A 24,275-nucleotide genomic window follows, 5' to 3' on the forward strand; every position below is an offset into this window, starting at 1 on the left:
TCCAACTAAGGGTGCGCAAAACCTTCCTTCTCTCCTGATTGGCCAGCTCAGCTCATCAATCCCAGGTATTGTGAAGCGCATTGACATCGCTTTTGACAAACAGGCTTGTACAGGAGTAGCAACTTTTTATATACATAAACATATATAATATATAGATATAGATATATATTTCGACTCGACAATATTCCAAAGCTCTCTTTTCTATAGCTGTTTTATGGAGATAGAGAAAGATGTAGATGTTATTCCTGTGCCTATCTTTTCCTTCTTTCTTGTGATGGTGATGTTTGGTTCCTGGAGATCGAGATCTTTGAACAACACAAGTTTTGAAGGAGTTGCCCAGGGAAGTCCTTTTGTGACTTGCTCCTTTTCCATTTGGGCTTCCTCCTTATTTTCTTTCAGATGCTCTCCAAAACGCATGTGTTGGTTACATTAGATTTTGCTTTAAAACAGCAGGCGTGATTTCTGTGGGGAAACGGCTGTAACGTTCCATCACTTTGTTTTTTCTGAATTATTTTTTAGCACCCATCAAAAGGCAGGTGGGTGAGAGCGCTTAACTTTCTGCCTGTGTGTTTGTTTGTGTGTGTGGTGTAGTGTTGTTATTGTATCTCCCTGCACTTTGTTTCTTGTTTTTCTTTCTTCTTTTTTTACGCGACCTCTTTCATTCAGGTAAAAAAAAAAAGCCTGTATTTTTCTCCCCCAAAGTTGCTTTTGTCTCTTCTGTGCTGCATGGAGCTTTTGGATCCTGGGGTTTTATAATGTATTTGAAATCCTCGCTAGATAGGAGCAATATAAATTTTCTGACGCTCAAACCTTTTCTAGTTCACAAATCAGTCACCCTTGTCACATTTATTGAAATTCCTCAACTTGCCACACCAGGACGGTGGAAAAAGCAGGCGGCGCCTTTGTTGCTGACCAAGCTTGTGATCGCCAGAGAAAATTTACTTACCTTCAGATGAGTGAGCAGAAAAAGAAATAACACTCCCTTTGATTTAGTTAGGAAAATGCAGACATTTGGATTCAGTGCAAACATACAACACTTGCTTGTTTTCTAGATGCAACCCCTCGATTAACCTGCCTTTACCCAACTCAAGTCTATTGAAAAACTACGGATAGTTCCTCTTTGTTCCTGTTACAAAGACCCATTGACTATATATTAAAATGATTGTCGAGATGTAGAAGTATGGTTACTTAAAAAGAGACAATCTTTGTGACTCAATCAATTAAGCAAAGCAACTTGGGTATGTTATTCCCTGTGATGCCCGTGCAGTTTTGAGAAAGGGTGCGTTTTGCTGAGAACAGTGTTTTTAGTTTTGGTTTTTTTAAAAAACCATAATAATGATATTTTAACCTGGACCATCCCCAACCCCAATACAGAAAATGTGAACCTGTGTGTTAGACGGAGAAGGAGAGGGATGTTAATAAATGTTAACTAGAAATCAAAGCCCTTCGGGTTTTGAACCTTTGTCCAGCCTTTATGTGACTTCGCTATGACTTTTCCCCAACCTGATTTATCCTGTTTTCTGTTAAAGGAGTTAGGAATCAATTCCCTTGGCAGATAAAAGTGCACGAAAAATATTTCCTATTTCATAGCTGTATATTTCAGTGAAATGTGGGAGGGGCACACAGTTTGGTTTAAGTAAAACAAAAACCACCTTTTTACTGCCATTCGGCAGTGTAATACTATATTATATCAGATTTCCGAGTAGGTTAAATGCATAAAGGAAGATATTCGGGGCAGTTCTATTAGCACGGCTTCATAGTTTCTGACCGATAGCGGAGGTAATGCTGCTTGCATGAAAGAAGGCTTGCACACACAAACGTACGTACGCACACACACAATGTTTGTGTGTGTGTGTGTACACAGACGCATACAAACACATACACACATACATACAAGCACACATCTAAGGTCCTAAAGCAACAGGTCTGAAGCATCTTCCCTTGATAAGGATTATAAAGAGTTTTCATGTGTTCGACTTGGTATATGTAATGAGATCTTGCTCTTTCGCCCTTTCGCTCTAGTATGCCTAATCCCAGAGCGACGGGCAAGAATCTCAGGAACGTTTGGTCCCAGAGAGAATAATCTACACATACTTGAAGTTAGCAAAAGGGAATAGATTCGCCTCTCCAAAATGCAGAGCAACACTTAACCCCATCTCAAGAGTCAACAACCGTGGAATGGTACAGTCCAAAGTTTGTTTGTTTGCTGTTGGGAACATGTTCAGATATAAAGTCCGTGTGTGTGTGTGTGTGTGTGTGTGTGTGTGTGTGTGTCTGCGCGCGCTCTGTGTGCAAGTGTTGTGGGCTGCAGAAGTTATCAAGTGGGATTTGCGGCATGCTCTCTGCAGGAAACGAAAGCTGCTCCAGTTCAAAGCCACATGCACCAACGTGACATATAAGCCATTAAAATATCATCCTGAAGGTTCATTTCTGCCTCTCCATACAATCCCCAGCTGCTCCCAGAAAGCAAGAAAAGAAGAAATGAAGGATGACCGCCTCGATGAAGTCGCCCAAGAGGTGTTTTGGTTTTGTTTGATCCAACCGTTGCCCACCCTACCCCCTCTATCCCACCCACCCCCCAGCTTCTCCTCTCGTCTCCCTCTGTCTTTCGACTTTCTTCTTTTTTTTGGTCAGTTCTGACATGCTAGGCAGAAATGAGGGGATCTCTGCTTCAACAGGTGGAGTGGGGTAAGTGACTGAAGTGGTGATCAAGGGGTGGGAGACGCGGGGCGGGCTAGGAAATGCGGCTTCCCTTCTGCCACAGTCAGGCCAAGCGCTGGAGCAACCTTTCACCTTCAGGAGGCTTGTTATGTGCATGAATGAACCTTAGGAGCTCCCCCCCCCCCTCTCTTCGCACACACTCTGCGGATGTGGTTTGGCACCTTTTCAGGCACGTGGGCAGAGACTTTCCTCCACGGGAGACTGCTGGGAGGTAAAGCTGCACCTGGCCCCACCGCCAAAGGCGGGCAGGGCTTTCCCTTCCCCGACCCGAAGGTCCAGGCCGCCAAGTGGATCGGGGCGTTTGTGATCAAGGTGCTTCCCATGGTGCCGCTGGGACAAGCGCCCTATATCTGAACGCCCACTACAGGAGGGCAGACGGGGAAAAGATAGGGCAACGAAAGAGATGCGGTTGCCTCGGAAGAGAGGGAACAGGAGGCGGAGAACATCAGAGTGTGTATCCTAAGCAGACAATGCCCTAGGGTGCCGAGCGTTAGAGAAGTGCGGTTATCTCGGTCCACCTCTGCTCCAGCCTCCCAACCGTGGAAGATGAGTCGCTGCTTTGGGCTCGAGGTGCAGGGAGGAACCGAGAGGCGGGGATTTGGTCAGCCCAGGTCTTGCTCCCCCTTGAGAACTCGGCACCAGTTTCTCTGTTTCAGGCACTCTCTCCTGCGCAGTTAAGAAGGAGTTAACCATGTCTGTGGCTAAAGGTCTAGTAGCCAAGACTTCGTAAGTTTTTCACAATGGACCTTCCATTCCCATCTCGATCAGGAGCTTTCCGTAATCGGGTGACACTCCCACCTCCCTTACACACAAACACCCCACTCCAGCATCGTTTAACTCCTTGTTTCTTTTTTTTATTCGTGCAAAAATGTCTACCAACCTGCATGTTTTTTAAAAAAAATAACAACCACCACAAACCCTTTCGCTGATTTATTTTGCTGCATTTTTATTTTATTCTTTAAAGAGAATATCTGTAAAATCTGGATCAGAAGGAGGAGGGCGACAGAGCTTTAGGCTATCCAAGTCTTAAAGGGAATCGAGAAGGATTTCCACGAAAGTCACATCCCCCCCGCCATTCATTCTCTCTCTCTCTCTCTCTCTCTCTCTCTCTCTCTCTCTCTCTCTCTCTCTCTCACACACACACACACACACACACACACACACACACTATCCTGGTCTGGCTATTTCTCGCAGTGGCGAGACCGGTGAAGCCCGTTGCATTTCCTTGGCTACTGTTGATCATGTAGTTAATCAGTTTGGATAAGTGTTGAAGGCTTGAGTTCTTGAAGTGGCCGGCTTTGGAAACACCCCTGGAGCTTGACCTCTGACCTGCGACCGGGAACATGTGCCGGGCCCACCGTATCCGGGACAATGACTCGAGTGTGTAGCCGCGCGCCCGCGCGCCCGCGCGCGCCCGTCTCTGTGCACTTCGGTTCGCCCTTCCGTTTCCAACGACTAGCTCAACCTGATTTCCTAACCTTCGTCCAAGAATAGAGTTGCTCTAATGCTCTCCGCAAACAGTTTGTCTAGCTCTTGAAAGGCAAGATCTGTCCAAGCGTCTTCTGAGTTACTCTATAAGAGTAATAGACATTTAGGATTACCTTGAGCCTTGTATGCTCAGTCTCAGAGCGTTGAAAAATATATGTTATGCTTTTAAAACAATATGCGTAGGGGAGGTGGATTCATTGCAGCTTCCCTTGCCTCAACTAGGCCGTTTGAGGATGGAAATAGTTCATAAGAAGAACCCCCAAATTCCGCATGGTATTCCAAAGAGTCAGCTGGATCTGTAAAAGATTTGCTGGAAGTTTATTAGAATGGCTGGCTGCATCGAGAGTCGGGTTACCGGCCATGATTTGAGTGCTGCCAAATTGTTTTTAGTATGGAAATAGAGGCTGTTGACTAGCCGACCTGCAGCAGAAGTCCAGCCTTTCTGGATGTAAATACTACACACGCGCGCGCACAAACACCTACGGACACATACACAGGCTTGTTCCATCTCATCTCAGAAGTGCATCTCACACAGTAAAATAATCTCATGCACTTCTGGAATGGAATACATAAGAAAGAGTTCGGGCTGTAAACAGACGCTGTTTACGGTGCCCCCTATTTTGAAATTTCGGGTGAGGTGCGTGTCAAACTTTAAACTAGGAGAAAATAAGTATTAATAAGTAAGGTTAAGGTATATAATGCAGGGGTTTTTTCCCCATTCATGGACCTTGCACCTATTTCCGCTCCCTTTTTTCCAGCCAAAAAGAAACAGGAAATCCTATCTTTCCCCCTCTTCAGGTCAGAACACTACTTCGGTGTTAATAATAACCCCAAATTTTATATGATGTGCGGAGAAGTTGCACTCCATCTTGATCGTATTTGAGGAAATCTGGCCTCTGCCCCCCCATCTCTTTATTTTTAAAAATTAAAACATATTCCAGAATAAAAATAATAGCACCATAATAATTTATAATGATTCAAAAGTGTCAAGTTTGGGCATCCCATATAAATCCCCTCCTTGATTCAATAACTTCATTTTAAGAGTATTTATTTATTTATTTATTTCACTCCCATTGGGAATCTTTCTAATGTAGTTTTTTTTTATAAAAACAACAACTATAAGCCATACAAAAGCCCTCTTTGAGCTCACATATGTGCATTATTTGGTTCTTATGAAATTATATAATTCCTATCTCCCTTTCAGGAATATATATCCAGAAAGAGCTCCTGCAACAATATTTAGACTTGGTCATTTACCTCCTCGGCAATTCGCACAAGGGTTATCGTCACTCCTTCCTATTATTCCTACTTTACTGTTCACATTAACCACTAGCACTAAGTCATGGGCTGAATCTATTGCTTTTTTGAAGTCTCCTCTTAAGTCTTAGTATCTGCACTGAGAGCTCCTCTCTTGGCACAGTCAGGCCATTGGTTCTCCTTTGAAAAGTAAGAGTCGGACGGTGCAAAAGTGGCAGCTTTAAAGCATCTCATCTTTGGTTGGAAGAGTCTTGCAAACAAACAAGTCGATATTAGCGCTGAAAAGTTTAATATTAGCTCTGAAAAGTCCATAAACAATGCAGCGTCGTCGGTGGTAACACCTCTCAGTGCTCAGCCAGGAGGTATGTGTCAGATCAAAGCAGAATTCTGGAAATCTCCTGTCCTATCTCTTCCTCTAAATCAGCCCTAGGGTAGTTCTGTAATATATGCACGAAGTTTTGAAATGTTTTATTGTAAATATATTCCACCTCTTCCATCTCTCCCCCTCCCCCCTTCTTTACTTCCGCCATATTTTGGCGACATAAAGACTTGAGTTCCAAAACAATTTGAGGTTTTTATTCGGGATGGGGGTATTAAAAAAAAAAAAAGATTTCACGCCATTCTTCAATGATTTATCACTTGCATATAAACTAGACACTTTAAAAAATATTGCCACTTTTCTCTCCTGAACAGGAACCAAGTTAGAAAATAAGGCACAAGGTTTCCCTTGTAATGAGGAAAAGAAAACGACTTTACAGAAACCTTCTGGGACAGTCAAGTAAGTTAAAATATGACTTTCTTTTTTAAAAAAAACAACAACAGCCCAAAGACAATATATGATTCCTCCCCTCTAGTGTTTAACTTGCTTGCATGAACACAAATCAGCCACACAAGGTCCCACCAGCAAGTGCTTAATCCTGCTCTCTGCCTATTCATTTGGAGGTTCTAGAATTAATATTTGACAACTCTCTCATTGAAACAACAACCCCTGACCCTCTGTGATTGCATTGTCACATTATTCTATGACATATTCATCTTGCATTAATTTACGGGCGATTTGATTGGAATGAGATTTGACATGTATTGGATCCTATTAAAGAAGAAAGCTTTGATCTTGGCGATGGGGTTTACATGATATGTATCATCGTTACCCGGTATACCAGCTTTCCACAATGTGGTGGCTACCCAACTTCCACCATGCGAGGAGTTAAGTAGGGCATTGATTGACATCTTATCTGACAGGAATACCTTAATCTGAGGCACTAGATTAAGTATTCCATTTGAAATAAACATTTGATTGGGTTGATCTTCAGTAATTCAAGTTTTGAACTGGTGGAAGGAAGAGGATTTGAAGCCATCCCATCTTCACAACTGGTCATTCTACCTATTACCTGCTTTGTCATCCTTTCCTGCAGCTTAGCCCAATTAGACATTAGTTTTCAGCCATAAAAAGCAGGGCATATTAAAAGGGGGGGAAGATACAGAATTTCCCCTTTATTTTCCATCAGTATTTTCCGTCATATTTTCTGAGCCAATACCTTCCTGAATAAAAGGGAGGGTTCACGTTTAATTCTCATCATTATCTTGCGGCGATTCTTCACCAATCCTTCCACGTGGCTCTTCTTGATTTTGGTGAATTCCTTCCCTTCTCTTAAGTCTCCCGGCTGCCTAAATGCTGAATAGGAACTTCCCCCTGTATTATGCTCTTACAGCCCATCAACAACTCAGTTAATCCCCCAGATAACTTGGGTTTTAAATGGATTGTTTCCCTCGAAATCATGTGCACGACACAAGTCTTGCACCCGTATATTTCAGCTTAAGGAAGCCTCTTATCGGGCTGGTTCCTTTTCCTATGAATTCCTACGCTGCTATTCGAAATAAGGCGACAATGTCCGTAGTGCACCCTGAAGATTTGCGTTTACAGGCGATTTTTGAAGTGGGAAGGGGTAGAGTTGCATAGAAATCCCTTATTCACTAGACTTTCCTTCTTCATAAGCAGTGAAGACCTTCTTCCGAAAGGTCACCACTTCCCTACACTGATTCAATGACCCTTCAGCGAGACAGACATAGAAAACGCGAAAAAAGTTTCTGCGAGTCTCAATCGCCCAGAGAATCTGGCTGTTTTAACTAAAAGCTAAAGGTCAGATTCTGCTAGCAGATACAGCCTAATAAACTCTGTTAAAGAGATGGGGTAAAGAAAATACTGGCAGCGTATAAGACCGGATGATTGCTCTAAAGTTTAGGAAGTTTATTTATTTATTTCTTGTTGTTGTTTTTTAAAAAAGCTTACAATCTTCCATTCTGTATTTACTTATTTATTGGGGAAATCAGCCAGGTGTCGTATTTATGCAGAAATGCAATCTATTCCTTGAGGAAGATAGGATAATATAAACAACAAATGTGATTATATCTGGTTTTAGTGCAAAAAAAGCACCTCTTAGGCTTTTGATCCATGGAACTGATCGAGAAGGTATTTTTTGGGGGGGAGTGTAAATCTCCTTCCCACAACAGATTTCTGCTGAATCTCCAACCTACAGAAATAATACTGTGGTTTCTCTTATGCAGAAATCTTAACCACATCTTTTCCAGTTCGTGCCTGAGGTCACTGGAAGCAACAGAACACGCCATTGGGCGGCAATCCTGCCGACACTTAAGCAGACATAATTGTCGCCGGTGTCAGTGGGAGACAGAGGGCAGAATGGCTGCTTTGCTGCCTACTTTCTGGTATGCATTTATTTCCTAGGCTATGATAAGCAAAACCTGAAACGGAAGAAGTCAATTGTCATTTGTTCAGCTTCTCAATGGTTATTAGTAGGTGCTGTCAGTGTGGTTCTGTGTGCGTAATAAGAGGGTTTTTCTTCAACAAACCTCATCTCTCTCCTACCCACTGTCTGGCAGGGCAAGTCTGTGACCCCTCCCCCCGAAACCACTGGGCCACGGTGTTCAAGTTGTTAGGATCCTCAAACCAGTTCACAAGACAGTTAAGCCGCAGCAATCTCATTGAAACCCGCTTACATAGTCCCAATAGGTGGTCTTAACTGGGCTCTGTGAGTAAAGGGCATCTTGCCAATACTTTACAATTGGGCCACATTGTCCAGGGCAGTCAGTAGGGGGAGAAACTGCGATCCGCAAAACATTTTGTGTGGACAAACGTGCAAGGACTTCTAATTGTCTCTTCCACGCCTTATGCGGCTGCGGTCCTCCGGTGGGAAGCTAATAGCAGCAGTAGTAGTAGTAGTAGTAGTAGTATTAGCAGCAGCAGCAGTCCAATGGAGCTAGTAACCAAACAGTCTTATTGCCTTTGGGGAGTTTAGATTCTGCTTTTGGCTAGTGGCCGTGCTAACGCAACAGGGCTGGGCGTTATTCTTGCAAAGTGCAGCTCTCCTTGTCATCAAGTTCCTCAGCTCCAGTATTTATATTAGAAGTAGAATGCGTCCATGAGGGCCATGACAGTTTTAAAATATAAGGCGGGGAGTCCCTGCCATCCCGATTTGTTTATTTGCGGAAGGGTGAGCTATTCTGCTCTTCTGGTCGTTTTATCTACTCAATATATAGAACATGTTTTGCTGGCAAAATGAACTACTAAATGAACCGTGCGCGCGCGCGCGCGAGCGCACACACACACACTGAGGGAACCACAAAGAAAAGTGCACATTAGGCAGGTAAGAGCTGCATCGCAGATGCAAGTCTCCTGGATAACTGCAACTTTGTTCAGGCCCTCCTAGTTCTGTTTCCCCCGCCTTCTGGTCATGTGTACAGCTCCATCTGCATCACCACCCTCCCTCACTTGTCTGCTCTGTCTCCTTTATGCGCGCGCGCGCACACACACACACTCTCTCTCTCACACACACACGCACAGAGATATGTCTCCCAAGGTACACAACAAATGCTAGGAGTGAGAGCACTAACTTCACCTAATATAATGAGAGAGACACCATGGGCCATTTCTTTTCCATTGGACTCATGCAAGCAGAGGGGGGAACAAGGGGGGGAAACCCCTGTGAGGAACCTCAGGGTTTTAAGTAAGAGCGGATAAAGCCATTAGCGTTTGACAAGAAGCCATGCCAATATTTTAGAATGGCCTAAGCCAACCGATAGTAACATATATATATTGATAAACTGTTCCAGATGTTTTCTCCCTTGACTGAGGACTGTCAGGACTGAAGGATGTCAAGAGTGTAGAGGTGAAGTGGTTGTAAGGAGGGATGAGGAAAACAGCTTTATTTGGAAGTCACACTCTCAGTACCTTTGTAAGTAACAGCCTTCCAGAGTCCTGCTTCCTATAACGTTTCTTTCTTTCTGTGATCTCCTTCGGAGATGGTCAGGGATGAGGAAGGGGAAAGACGAAATGTTTTTGGCTTAGGGCGAAGAAACTGGCAAGGGAAGGTCGTATTGAACTACTGGGGGGGTTTAAGTTGTCTACATAAACATGTTACGTAAGGAGAGCTAGTTAATTACAGCGTGTGTAACTTTTCAGGTCCTCGGGGCATCAATGTGTGTGCGCGCGTTACATTCGTACAATAATAAATACCGATTTAGCTGTCTTTTATTTTATCCTCAGTATTGTGATCTGTACAAAAATGGTCAAAAACAAGAATATAACTCCCGCTATGGTATAAAGTGTAATGAGATGCTTCTTAGATAATTATTTATGCTTGTCGTACATCTTGAACTCAATATTCCAAGATTTAGCAATTCAAAAATATTTTATAGGAGGCAGGCTCCTATTTTTCTGCTTTACGTAAATTTGATTGGCAATTGCTTGAGTCGGGAATTGTTGTTCCCAAGCATACAAAAACAACATTTAGCTAGTAACTTTAGAATATCTCAAGAAATTGTTTTGCTAAGGTGATCTCCGAGGTGATTTTTCTAAAATTCAGTGACTGGCAACTGTTTCCACAGTATAGTTAAACGTTGCTTTTAAAAAATAAAAACAAAAAGTTCAAATATTTTTTGGGGGGAGGGGATAGAGGTGGAAAAGCTGTAAGTGTTCAGTCCGGCTTCAGATAGTTTATTTACTGTATGACAGGATGTAAATTTTGCGATGATGAGAGAAAGAATTATTTACTCTTGAAACTGAAGTTCTGTATCCCGAGAAATGATGTTATTGTCCTTTAATATGTGACTTCCTTTGAGGGGGGGCCTTTTAATTCACCTAGTCTTGCATCTGAAATGAGTTAAAGCCCATCCTATGCATGTTTCCTTGGAACTTCCACTGAATTCAGTTGGGATTACTCTCAAGTGAGTGTTGTGATTGCATCTTTAATAACACTGACCTCACTAATACTCAGGGCATTACCACAAGTAACTTAAGAGCGGCTTTCGGTTTCAGGACATCACTTGTGCAGCTATTAACACGGGACAGAAAGCGGAAAAGAATATTATTTTTAAAAGTACGTGTCGATTTTGCATTTTACTTTTGCCCAGATGCTTCAGTTTTAAAAAATAAAAAATAAATAAAGGGCTCTTTTCGCAGGATGTCATTTAAAAGTAAAAAATGCTGCTTGTTCAATGGGGGGGATACATTCTTAAAATTGCCGTGTTTCTTACTGGATTTTAAGTAAAATTGAAAGCTGCCCTTCTGCAGAAAGTGGGTATACTTAAAGTAACTTTTACGTTTAGAAGTTTAGGTCCAGAGTTCAAGGCCGAATTTTGATATCCCACTAGATGGAGGAGAACAGAATTACCTGAATTCAGTAATATCGGGTTCCAGCATTCATTGGAAGGGCTCTCAATGGCTTTTTTTGTGGGGGTAAAAATAATAAACCCTATACTTTTATTATCATCATGGATACAGTACACTTGCAATCGGTTTATTTTCCTTTTGACAATGAGCAAATGTGAGCATCATAACGTCCGATAGATTTATCTATTAATCTACAGGTTGCTTTTTAAATTGACTTGATCTTTTAATTGCTCTTTATAAATGAATGTGGGCGATTGCGTTTGACAGTGAGAGGCAAAGAGATTCAACACGATGTTTCACACGCATCCAGGGCTGCTTTAGATGGTCAGAGACTTATTAGTTGCATAAGCCTCCTGAAACGATTTGCAACATTTGGCTTGGGTTATATGCGCCAGTTAATTGCAGGTATTAGGTATGACTTTTTTGTATTACTTTTAAAGGGAGGGGGACATAAATATCGTGTAATCGTGGGAAATGAAAGATGTGGCAGAACTTTAGCCTTTGTTGTTGTTTTAAAGGCCTGGTTCTCTGGGCCGCCAACAAGTGTCAGAAATCTAAATACCTAGCTGCCCAGCTCCGCTTCCCAGGACGACTTCTGTATGCAAAGCCTGTCTCTTCCACATTGTGCCCATTTCTGTTGCGGACGGGAGTCCCGGAGATTTGTCTGTGCTATAAATAATCAGCAGGCAAATTGATGGCGCGGTTGGGCTGGAGGTTAGGAAGCGAGGGTGGAGGTAGTGTGCGTGTAGGACTGGATCCCTCGAAAGTATCTTGCCTGGTCCAGGGTTTGGGGTCCACCACCATCGCTGTATTGCTTAAAAAAAAAAAATCTAGACTTTTGCTCCTGGCCCAAAACAGGCCTGGTAACAAACCTGCGCGCTTCTCTGCTTCCTACAATGGTGGGTCGTAGGCAAAGGAATTTATGAGGCGGTCTCAGAAAGCCCCGCGCGTCTCCTGCCTTTCGGATTCATTCATAATCTGGGCGATTGTGAGGGCAGGGAAAGGGGTCGGAGGAGAGCTTGCTACGTCTCGGCAGACCTTCTCCGGGCAGTCTCTCTCCTCCCTACCTCCTTCCCTGCTGATTTCTGCGGCGGCTTGGCCTAGCCGTATTTCGCCCCCCCCCCCGCCGCTCCCCTGTCCCTCGAGAGCGGAAGTTTTGTGAAAGTCCCTGTGTGATGTGTGCTACCTTCCTCCCCTCCCGCCCCTTCTCCATCTTTGTTGTTGCTCTTGCAGGAAGGAAACTGGAAGGGAGTTGAGAATTGCACTTTGGTTAGTCCACAATGAGCTGCTCGGTGGCCAATCAGGCAGTCCGCCCCGAAGCAGACACCGATCTGAGCTCTCCATTAAATCGTCTGCTCGTTACGAGGCTAAGTGAGAAAGAGAGACAGGGCTGGGTGTGGAAGAAGAACGTGTGTGTGTGTGTGTGTGTGTGTGTAAAAGTAAATGGTTGGAGGCTAGCAGGAGAACAGAAAGCAGAAGGGGCTTGAGCCACGATCCAAGCCATGCAGGAGTCAGGAGATCACCCAGGATACCTCCAAGCGCCTGGCTCTTCTAAGCAGATGATCGGGGACAACCAAAGCGTCTTTGGAAGGGGTGGGGAGAAAGCAACAGCCACCCGCCGGCCAGCCTCGCCTCCCAGGCGCTCCCAGGAGCTGCTGCCGCCGCTTGCTCAAGGCCTTGTTCCTCCTTTGGCAACCACTGCTCATTAGCGCGTAAACGACTCGGAGGACCCCTCGTTTCGTCTGGGGAAGACGGTTCCAGCGGCCCTTAATCAGTTAAACGCAGATAAAAACAAAATGCGGGGAGTAAATGCAAACACCGGACAAGCTCGGCGCACTGGTTAGGGCTAGAGAGGGAGGGGGCAAAGGGGGAAGAGGAGGAGGAGAAAGGGAAGGAGCTTTTGGTGGGGGGGGGGGGAATTAGCCACAAACGCCGCGCAGGCGCACTGCTTCCCGAGTCCTCTTCCTCCCTCCCCGCCCCTTTACCCCTTCCTAAATCTTTTCAGACTTCAGCGGGGACCTGTCAGCGCTGACTTCGGTCAGGCAGCTTCGGCCAATCAGCGCCCGCCCTGATTGTTTAGCTCTCTGGGTTGGAGCCTAGTCTGTGAAGCGCTATTCAGTAGCCTCCCAGCGTCCTGCTGCTGCTTCTCAAAGCGTATGGGATTCCACGTAGGCATTAAAAAAAAAAAAAGGAAGGAGGAAAAACACACACACACAAAATAATGGAAGAGGAGGGGGAGGAAAGAAAGGGGAAGGGGGGAAGAGGGGAGCAAAAACAAAACAAAGCCAAATAGTCCAGACCAAGAGAGAGGGAGGGGAAAAACCTTTTTTCTTTGCGGGTGGGGGGGGGGACTTTCAAAAAAGTTTTTCCACCGCTCTTTCCCTCTTCCTCTTTCTCCCTCGCTCCCCCCTCCTCGGCGTCAGGTGACTTTTTAGAATTGTAGTAGAACCAGGAGAGCTTGGAGGCTTTGGGGGAGCCCAGTAATGGACTCTGCTTCACTCTCCAAACGGAACACGGCGCTGAAATTACTAGGCTTGGCAGGGGCTCCTCGTCATCGTCATCACCGCCTCCATCACCACTCCCCTCAGAGCATGACAGGCTTCGCCGGGCATCCCCACTCCATGGTTCCCACGCACCCTGGGGAGTACGCTGCAGAAAGCCGCCTCGGGCTGAGTCCATTCCGGTCAGAACACATGGGGCACCACCACCATCCTCTCCATCATCATCATCACCACCGCCACCACTCTCATCCTCCTCATCACTCAGCGGCCCTTAAGCTCAGCCCTGCCCCTCAGCCTCATCCCCACCATCCTGTGACAGGCCAAGCCGAGGTGGTACCCAGTCCAGCAGGAGCATTTGGCCCGGCGCAGTCAACAACAGTCCCTTACGCAGTCCCTCACCCAAGTCATGCTCTTTCATCAGGTAGGGAATTCTTCCTGCGCAGAGATCTGACAGCCCCAGTCATGCCAGGGCTCCCTTATCAACACTCTGCTGCTACAGGTTCTCACCATGGAATGTTTGTCTCAACAACAGGTAGCTACCCCGGACACCATGCTCACCACCACCATCACCACCACCTCCACCACCACCACTCAGAAGCCGGAACTCCCTCGCTTTTTACTGGACTCCACCATGAGCAACCTCCCCATGCAGCTCCAGGTGGCCATCTAAACGGACAGATAAGGCTGGGGCTACCTGGAGAAATGTATGCCAGGTCTGAACCTTTCACGCCAGTACCAGTCTCCAGGACAGATCCTTTTGCTGCTTCCTCCTACCACGGCTACGGTGGCATGAACCTGAACGTGAATTTAGCTCCACACCACGGCCCTGGGGCTTTCTTCCGCTACATGAGGCAGCCCATCAAGCAGGAGCTCATCTGCAAGTGGATCGAACTGGACCAGACTCCCAAAAAATTATGCTCGAAAACTTTCAGCACCATGCACGAGCTGGTGACTCACGTCACCGTGGAGCACGTTGGAGGGCCGGAACAGTCCAACCACATTTGCTTCTGGGAAGAGTGTCCCAGGGAAGGGAAGCCTTTCAAGGCCAAATACAAACTGGTCAACCACATCCGAGTCCACACGGGGGAGAAACCTTTCCCTTGTCCTTTCCCGGGATGCGGGAAAGTCTTCGCTCGCTCGGAAAATCTCAAAATCCACAAAAGGACGCACACAGGTCAGTATGGAAAGGTCTTTCTTCATTCGTGTTTTGTTCAACTATCTGCTGCATGTGCGATCTCCCCCACCCCACCCCCGCCCGCTATAATTCTACATAGAATTAATACTAGCCAATGAAGACCGGATCAATAGTTTGTTTTGATTGTTGTCTTTCGTTTGAAGAATTGAGGCGTGTGTGGATGCATAATGCTGACGTGTATGTGTATGTGCGTATGCAAGAAGGGTCTTCCATGATTTAGATCGGGATTTCCTGGAGAGGGGAGAGTTAAAAAGCCCTATAGAGACGGAAAAGCATCCAATCTTGATGCAAGCTCGCAAATTAGGAGCGAACAATGGAAGTTGCAACTTGTCTAGGCAGTTTTGAGTGATGCTGCTGGGATGCTGCTTCTGCCGCCTTCCTTGTGAGAAAAGCACAGCTGCAAGGTCCCCTCTTTTTGTTTTGTATGAGGAACCCTGCAATGTTTCATCCCAAGTCTTCGTAAGAGCCTTTTCCTTCTTAAAGTGCTACGGAGATTGAAATATGGGAAGGTGTTCTTTTTGGAACCTGGGAAGGAAAGAGGGGAGTAGTGGTGTGTGTTTGGAGTTAATTTTGTCTTCCTAGCCTGTTCCTTTTGAACGGTCATTGGCCAGAATTATGAAGGAATATTTTGTCAGAGATAGGAACAATTTCTACTTAACACAGAAAGGAAAGTTATTTGAAGGGGAAGACCTTGCCAACACCCTCTTTGACCTCGGAATTCACAGAAGCGTCTGTGGTGAATGAATGAAACTGGCGCTATAAAGTTTTCAGACTTCCAAATTCAGCCTGTGAAGTTGCAGAGAGTTAGTTTAGCAGCCGGTCTTCTTAGCTTTTTATTGCCTTCTCCACTCCACTCCTTCCTATCTGACTCTCTTTCTCTCTCTCTCACACACACACCAGAAGATAATAAATAAGCCCTTTTGGAAAATTAAATCCGTTCCACTGTGCAGTTTTTTTGCACACACACTCCACAGCCTTATAAACTCCCAGGAAAACGACATAATCCTATTGTAAGATATCCTTACAACCCAACGACTCTCTCTCTCTCTTTCTGCAGTTCTAAAATGTCGTAGCCTTAACTGTAGTATGGTTAGGTTAGTCCCTTCCCCCCCTCCAAAAACTACGTTTAAAATAAAGCTGTGCATTTGATGGAGAATATTTTGTTACTTATTTTATTTAAAATATTAATAAGGCGAATGACACCAAGGCATCTTCGTGTTAGGTAGGAAAGCACTGAAGAGCACAGTTCATCCCTTAATTACAGTGTTTTTCTTAAGTAAACAAACTTTAACTGCCCTTTAGCCGCCTTCTCCTTTGAAGTCTATGAAGCAGAAAATGGTCGGATTCTTGGTAAATTTGACCTACATCAGTGCAACCAGTTGAGTGTCTGGGAAGGGTGCGGGCTTGGAGTTCAGCATTCAAAATGTACTACATTATGTAGTCGTTTCGCTTGAACTTCCCTGCTTAATTAATTTATTTTTGCAGTGGCGGTGGGCTAGGCTTGGGATGGAGAGAGGGAGAGGTGGAGGTGGAATCTTTAGGCCTTATTACAATGCAGCGTTTTCGATTGACCCACCCCGCCCTAAATTCTCAAACCCAAATGTTTCTGAAATGGCAATAGAACTTCCTGCAAATTATTCATGAAGACAGTTCTAGATTTAAACGAGAAAATAATTGCCTTCTCAAATATTAATGACGTTGCGTTTCCCTGAGCCTGGGCAGACAGGAATGGGTTTCTGGAGATGAGAGAGAGAGAGGGAAGGAGGGAGGGAGAGAGAACGAACTTAATTCACAATAACGTAGCACAGGTATCAAAAGAAGGAAAGCAAAAATCACTTCCTTACCATCAGTACTGGCCAAGGGACAATTGTGACCAAGTTGGTGTTTAGGCCGCAGTAAGAGAGGTATGTTTTAACTTGTAATTTATAGTGCTGGCGCTGGCAAGCTCAATATCCCTCCTCCCCTCCCCCTCGAGAATTTTGCAAATACTTTAATCCAGTCCCAGAGTTGGGAGGATTATGCTAAAATCTCCAAGCTGTACGTATTGCTCTCCACAGCGAGTCCTGTGAGAGCTACAAGTGTGGGTAGAAAATGGCGGTGTCGACTCGCTGCAGTGTGTGCGCGCGCGCGCCCTTGCCCCCATCCGTCCTCAGTCCTCGCTTCCTCTCTTCCTCTCCCCCCCCCCCCATCTCTCCACCCCCAAACACACACTTTCAAAAGTGCGGCGGGTCAGAGACAAACATGCAAACACGTTTCCTTTTGACCGATACATATTTACGCGCAGGGAATCCTATCCTTTTAACGCGGAACTCTAACATTAACCCTAGGCCTGAAACCACATTCACAGATAATGCGCTGCAGCCAACAAGAAAGAGCCCCCTTCTGCAATCATTTCTTGTGGCCGGGGCCTTTATTTACCCCTGCCAAGGTGCTGAGGTGTGGAAGGTGGGGGCGTACAAGAAGCTGGCCATTTTTATTTATTTTTCTGTTGCTGCTCGCGAGAAACAAGACCGGTCTTATACCACGATGTAACTCACGCCGCCCGATCGCTGGGTTTATGACGGGGCCTCTCCCCAGGGCCTCCTAACTTACTGCTTGCCTGTGCTACACCAATCCTCGTGATTTGTTATTTCAGCTGAGTAGCGGAAGGTCAAACTGTTTCTTTACAAGGAACTATAATTAAAATACTTAAAGAGCCGTCAAAATATACAGATGACCTTCCTTTTCTTTTCTCTCCCCGCCAAAACAAAGCAAAATGAGTAAATACCTTTCGATGCAGGTACACACGGAGCCTCACTTGTCATGCCTAGCCTGCTAAAAACGTCGTTTTCTCGCAGGCCTGAGACCAATATTGGTATTTGCCACCGATATTCTTTAAAATGTGGAACCATATTTTACTCCTTGCAATAACTAGCCGTCCAGCACGGCGGATTTCCCTGAATCATTACACCGACAGAGAATGCTTTTGTAGGGGGGGAGTAGCAGTTGCTTAGCTCCCCACCAACATTTCTTAAAGAACACTTTAGCCTTAGCATATTCAGTAGACACAGCTTTTTTTAATAAAAAAAATGTTTTGTGCTGAAGTCTGAATATACAACATGGCCTCATTAAGGAACTCATGTTTTTAAAATGCTACACAAACAAACACACACTAACACACATATGCACTTACCCTGCTATTTTGGCAACATTTGCCTCTAAGAAACACATAGTATCCTGACCTTCATTTCCCATCCCTGTCAAATATGCGTTATATCATTTTTGCGCGACTTTCGTACGCAAGCGTCTCTGTCTGTTGGTTTTTCAGAATAAGGCATCCGTGCCCCGTAGAGACATCAAAGCACGTGGCTTCAACGTGTTTTCCTTTATCGGTGAAAAATCGCCCATGCAGCATTTGGTGTACAGACTATCTCCAGTAGATTTCCTGGGGAATCTGGCTTCCTTCCGTCTCTCACCCCTCCTCACCTTTCCAATATCTCCTCCCGCATATGGTGTTTAATATGTTTCCAATGCATATCATCTAGTCAGATCAATGAGTTCTCCCATGGACAATGCACTATGGACTGCGTCGTTGTTTTTCTCTTTCTCTTCGCTGCTAAATAGGTCCCTGTCTGTTAGTTTCTGCAGATTTTCCTTGATAGCAAAATGAAATCTTGGCCTACTCAGTAAGGCGTTGGCTGTCCCAGCAGAATGCTACTGAGATCCTTCTAGATTATTAATCTATACTAAGGATATGTAGTGGAAAGATACTCTATCGTAGATTATTCTCCAGAAACTACCAGAACTGCCTTTAGGTTAAGTTATGTATTAATTTAGTTATTTCCATATGAATTTGAGAGAGGTGAAAGAGATGATAGATGATAGATAGATAGATAGATAGATAGATATAGATAAATAGATAGATATAGATTTCTAAACCTGTGCAACACTGGTTCAACCGTGGTATATCTAAACGATGGTTTTAATGAGCTGGCTGCTGACATTTGCTCATCGTTTCCTCCGAAGCCTACTTTGCAATCCCACTTTCCTCCAAAGCCTATTGGCAAGGTCAAATGTGAGCTCTTGTGCGACTCTGTGTGTGCGGGCAAGAAGAAGGCGCCTTGCAGCATGTGGAGTTGTTTATGTGGGAGTGCCCCAGACTAGTAAGAAGCTATGCACCACAAGGCCACGAATCCGTAGTTCTGGGGTTTCAGATCCTAACCTAGGTTATGTAGCCATCTCTGAAGTAAAGGGGTTGTCAGGTGAGCGAGCTTGGAGGGGCATTTGTGAGATGGGAAATATGTGTCCATACCGACACGGTACGAAAAAGAGGAGCGAGCGAGATGGGCAAGGAGCCTAGGGAAGAGAAAGCGTTGTCCCACCTCGTCGCCTCAGGCCCTTCATCCAGGGCCTGGAACATTTCCACCCTTCCTCTGGAAGGCAGGCGTTGATAGGGATGAACACACAAACTCACACACGAAGCTTCCCCCCTTTGTCATTTCAGAAGACCCCACAGCTTTAGAGATCTCTCCTCACACCCTTGTAATCCTGTTCACATACAGTGCTGCTAGGCGCTTCTGCTGGGTTTGGCTTCACGGCCACTGCTGGGAAAGCGAGGTGGGGCGAGGGCGACACAGAGCTCATCGCTCAATAACCTGTGACCTGCAGACACGCCACCCCGCCACCCCAATAAAACACGCAACACCCGCACCTTTCCCCACCCTGGTCCTTTACGCAAAGTCTCCCTGGATTCCCTCTTTTCCTTGCAGGCGAGAAGCCCTTCAAATGCGAGTTCGAGGGCTGCGAGCGCCGCTTCGCCAACAGCAGCGACAGGAAGAAGCATTCCCACGTGCACACGAGCGACAAGCCCTACAACTGCAAAGTGCGAGGCTGTGACAAGTCCTACACGCACCCCAGCTCCTTGCGGAAGCACATGAAAGTCCACTGCAAGTCCCCACCTCCCAGCTCGGGCTACGAGTCGTCCACCCCGTCGCTGGTGTCGCCGTCGTCGGACTGCGGCCGGGAGCCCCCTCAGCCGCCACCACCGCCGCCGCCGCCACCGCCTCCCGCAGCGGCTTCCTCCACCCAGGCGGCAGCCAACCTGAGCGAATGGTACGTGTGTCAGAGCTCAGGGGCCAGCGGCATCCCGACTCCACCCAGTAACTCTCCGTCACCTCACCCGGGAGAGGCCGCTTACACGAACTGCGAGCCCCGGCCCACTTATTAAAGTCAATACGGTAGGATGGCCCGCCGGCGGCGGCGAGACTGCATTGTTCTTTTCGGGGTGCTGTGGATCCTTGGCTCACACTGGACGAACGGCGGGTCGGCAAGGCCCGGTTCTTGGGGGAGGGGCGGAAATCGATCCCAGGCCTGGGGAGCAAGCCCCCTCCCCCTCCCCAGCCTCTTCCCTCTTCCCCCAGTCAGTCACCTTCGATCAGAAATGCTGCACAGGCTATCGGAGAGAAGATACATGGGGGGGGGAGGTGGACAAACCTCCTCCCTCTCTCCCCCACCCCCGTTTTGTATTTATTATGGCACAGAGGACAGCAAACCCCCCCTCCCGCCACCTCCCCCTCCCCGCACCTCTTTCCATGAGCTCTTCTTTTTATTTTACACCCTCCCAGGGCAGACTCCGCGGACCAACTCCTTCCCATACGTTTACAATGGCCTCGATTTGAATGGAAACATCCTTTTGTATCAATGAACCAAAGTGTTTTAATACGGATTTCTAGCTGTACAGCTGCGATCGTCGGTGCTGGTATCTTGTGATGGTGTTTTTTCTTGGACAGTTTTATTAGCCTAGTGTCTGGATTTTAATTGGGTTTCTTGGCGGGGGTGGGTGGCTGTGTGCGTGTGCTTTTTTTCTCCCAAAAAGGAACATCAGTATCTATAAATATATTATTTGTTACCGAACTGTACAACAAATCGATCAATTAAATACTTTGATTAATTTACCAGTTCAGTTGACGTTTTTTTCGGGGGGGAAATCTCTTTACTGCCCCTTTTTCACCAGTATATTCTTCCCACTTGTCACTAATAAAACAGACCCAAGGGTGGCTTAATGATTTATGGTACATTTTAATTTACACTAGTAATGGATTTAAATGCATAAACATATTCTCCTTTTCTCTTCCCCCTCCCTCGCATTATTTCTGTTGAATTGTGAGTTCTTGTGATTCCTTAGTGGATGGAAGGTGAGATCCATGTTAATTGGAGAGAAGGGGGGGGGAGTTGTTATGAGTGACGTAATTGTGTTGAGTTGCTTGGATTGTCCAAAAGGATTCACGACGTGTCGATTTTTTCTGAACCCGTGGTGTAAACCCAGTGGTGGTCTGGTTTTCAAACGCACAACAGTAGTTATGTAAAATAACAATTCGAAATATTAATTATTATTTTTTGTAAAGGTAAAAATAAAATGGTTTTAAAATCTTGAACATATGTCGGGGTCTTTAAAGCTATATGATTCTTATCAGCCCTATGTGAGTCCTTGTCTCTAGCGAATTTCCCAGACGGGGGGAGGAATGCTTGTGGAAATATTATTATATGGATTTCATTTACTGATTGTAGCTCCTAAACGCATCACTTTGTAGTAAGACCCATATACTTCAATGAAACTTATTTACAGGCAGTATATTTAGGAATGAGGGAGGGGGCGTGGTTCATTCTAATCGATTTTTAAACTATGGAAAGGCCCATTTGTCTGTAGGCGCTCTAAGATCTTAGCCAAAACACTTCTACAAAGCCATTTCCTTCAGTTCAGTGAAGGAGAGTGAAGCAAAACGTCCAGCCCAGTCTTTGGGTTAGCCATGCACACACCACCACGAACAGAAATTTCTTATTTCTTGTGGGAGGTATTATTACTAGAGCAGTCAAGTACAACATTTTCCTGTTGCCTAGAATGGACACACAGGGGAATGTGGCTCCAAAGGGAATGTGCTCTGAGCGTGAGTGAGGAGGGATAATATCAAAACAATATATCCTCTCCTACCTTCCTTAACATTCCCACATTTCTGAACTCTTTCTTTCTCTCTATCTTCCTTGTGCAGCAGGACCATATGCTTATTTACTCGGAAGTAAGTTCCACTGAGTTCACTGGGACATCCCAGTGAAGTGTGAACACCGTGGTACTTACGTCTGAAGATGGGGCGGTTGGTGTCATTCAGGCATTCACATTAAATTTTAAAAATAAAATAAATAGAAGAAAGTCTGCCTATCTGGGTATCAATCCATCTATCACCTATCTACCTTTTGAACAATGTGCATGACTTGGTTCCCCATTCCTTCTCACTGCCTCAGCGAGAGATCCTTAATAGATCGCCGAGTTAAATGGACGAAACATAGCAAACAAAGAAATAACCATCCCGTCCCGATTCTCAGGATAAAAATTAAAACAAGATATTCGTTGCCACTACTGCTGCTGCTCGTTTACTCCCTCTGATCTAGCGGAGCCGTCGTGGAAATGAGAAGGTAGAGATGGATGGATGGAGGCCATCTGCGAAAGATGCTTCCACCTTGTCTGGAGTTGGGTTGCCCCCTCCCGGCTCCGTCCCTCGGCCCTCCTCCTCCCTCTCCCTTTTCTTCTTGATTTCTTTCTTTGCAGAAGCGGTTTTTGGATGTGTAGGCTAATCACCTTTAATTTTTCATTTGCTTGTTACAGATGTCTATCCCGTTGCTCTCAAGGTAATCTAGACAGAGGCAGCTGAAAAGCCCCGCATCTTATGCCTTAGACATCAAAGCAGTCTCTCACAATGAAAGTATTTCTTCGCAACGGTGAATCTTCATGGTGAGTTAAGATTTCTATAGCAATAGGCAAGTCATACTTAAAAAGAGTGAAAAGCGAAGTCTGGAGCCCGTCCAGTCTTTTCATGAAGGACATAATATTTAGGTCTAACAGATTCTCTCTCTTTCTCCCCATCCCCTCGCGGCTCAGTTTCTTTCTCCCATCCTCACCGATGTATATATAAAAAAAACAGAAAACACCCCAACAGTGCCCAAACCACATAACACACACACACACACACACACACACACACACACACACACTTATATGTTGTGTTCGTGATGGACGTGGAGTATGCATATTTTCCCTCCGAATTTCCGGGGCAAGAAAACCCCCACGCGAATGGGGGTCGTTGTTCCAGCCCATAATCAGAATGGATAAGAATGTCAGGAAGAAAAAGGGGGCCGCCTGAATCGCCGTCCGCCAGTTCACTTTTGTTTCTCTCCTTCTGGGCCATGATCAGAGACGGCCTTTGGGATTTGATGGCGACCTTTCTAAAGGCGAGGAAATGGGTTTGAAGGAGGGAAAAGAAAAGGAGAAAGGTCTAATCAAGCCCGGCCTTGTTCAAAGGCTCTGATTTTTATTTTTTATTTTTTGGCTGGAGGGTGGGGGTTGAAAGTGTGAGCTTTATGGTGCATCAACATGCCACGTTAGGATCGCTATGGTAATGAGCAGAGCAATAGCAAGCGCCCTTGAAAAGGAGGCACACTCCATTCGAGACAGTCTATTAAGATACATTTGCACTGACCTTTGGTTTCATGCTAGCTTAATACATTCAATCTGCTCTTCCTCAGAGATGGACTTCCTCCATCTCGTCCCCTTTGGCTTGCTTTGCTGGCTTGCTCTCTAAGGAGGGCTTTTGTTGCAGCATCTTGGATCTCTGCGATTAAGAAACAGAAGTAGGGGCGGGGGGGCGAGGCGGTTTTATAAGAGCTATCAGTGCCGAGTGAAATTTTGCACCATGGAAATCTGGGGCTGGGACTCAATAGTAGAGGACCCACTTTTGTTCAAAGCAGCCCACCTGGCTAGAATAGGACTGCTCAGGAGCAAGTCAGTAGTGGACCAGTTTTGTTTACTAGTGAGCTCACAAAACTCTTGTCTCCACGCCCCAAGCCTTAACCCTAAGACATCCTACAAGTACGGTCCAAACAGTGGTTGGTGTCAATATTCTTATTCATAAATGTATACATTTGCTGATCTTTGCTTTGCAAGTAACATTTCGATATTTCTGTGTCTGACTCCATCCTCCTTAGGGTCTAGCTCCTTGCTGAATGCTGCGGCTTTAAGTTGCTTTTTGACACTATTTCCTTCTTTGTAAACACACACAGTCACATCCACACACACACACTGCTGAAGATAGAGACTGAACTAGAAAGGGATGCCATTTCCAGAACAAAGACTGAGGAATCTTCTGAATTTCTTGACTCTTTCACGGAAACAAACAAGGACTAGATCCTAGGTGTGTGGCAAAAACCATGTCCCAAGAAATTAGGGTTTAATGCCTTCCAGGGCTACAGAACTTGACACTCCCAAGTCTGAGGCCACGGGCGATGGGCCATGGTCCCGGGAAAGTTAGAAGTCCATGTTCCAGTAATTGTCTTCTTGTTTATTTTATCCAAGTACCCCAGTGAATAGGGGAAAAATAAACACGCCGAACAAAAAAAAAAA

The 24,275-nt window shown here is 45.5% G+C and overlaps 1 protein-coding gene across 12 annotated transcripts; it reads left to right on the forward strand.

The window, feature by feature from the left end:
- The first annotated feature begins 94 nt into the window (after positions 1-94).
- ZIC4 (Zic family member 4) lies at positions 95-24,275 on the forward strand. Of its 12 annotated transcripts, XM_083613341.1 has the most exons (7): positions 95-536; positions 2,023-2,181; positions 2,454-2,517; positions 6,160-6,244; positions 14,186-14,827; positions 19,597-19,939; positions 20,452-22,005. In XM_083613341.1, exons 4-7 carry the CDS (start codon positions 6,199-6,201, stop codon positions 20,594-20,596), a joined length of 1,176 nt encoding a protein of 391 aa, XP_083469467.1. In that variant the 5' UTR covers positions 95-536; positions 2,023-2,181; positions 2,454-2,517; positions 6,160-6,198; the 3' UTR covers positions 20,597-22,005. The 12 variants fall into 12 exon arrangements, 11 of the variants coding, with proteins under 11 accessions (XP_083469467.1, XP_083469476.1, XP_083469468.1 ...); XM_083613350.1 differs by lacking the exon at positions 2,023-2,181; XM_083613342.1 differs by lacking the exons at positions 2,023-2,181; positions 2,454-2,517.

Source organism: Podarcis filfolensis, assembly GCF_964270895.1.
Source record: "Podarcis filfolensis genome assembly, chromosome: 5".
NCBI lineage: Eukaryota > Metazoa > Chordata > Lepidosauria > Squamata > Lacertidae > Podarcis > Podarcis filfolensis.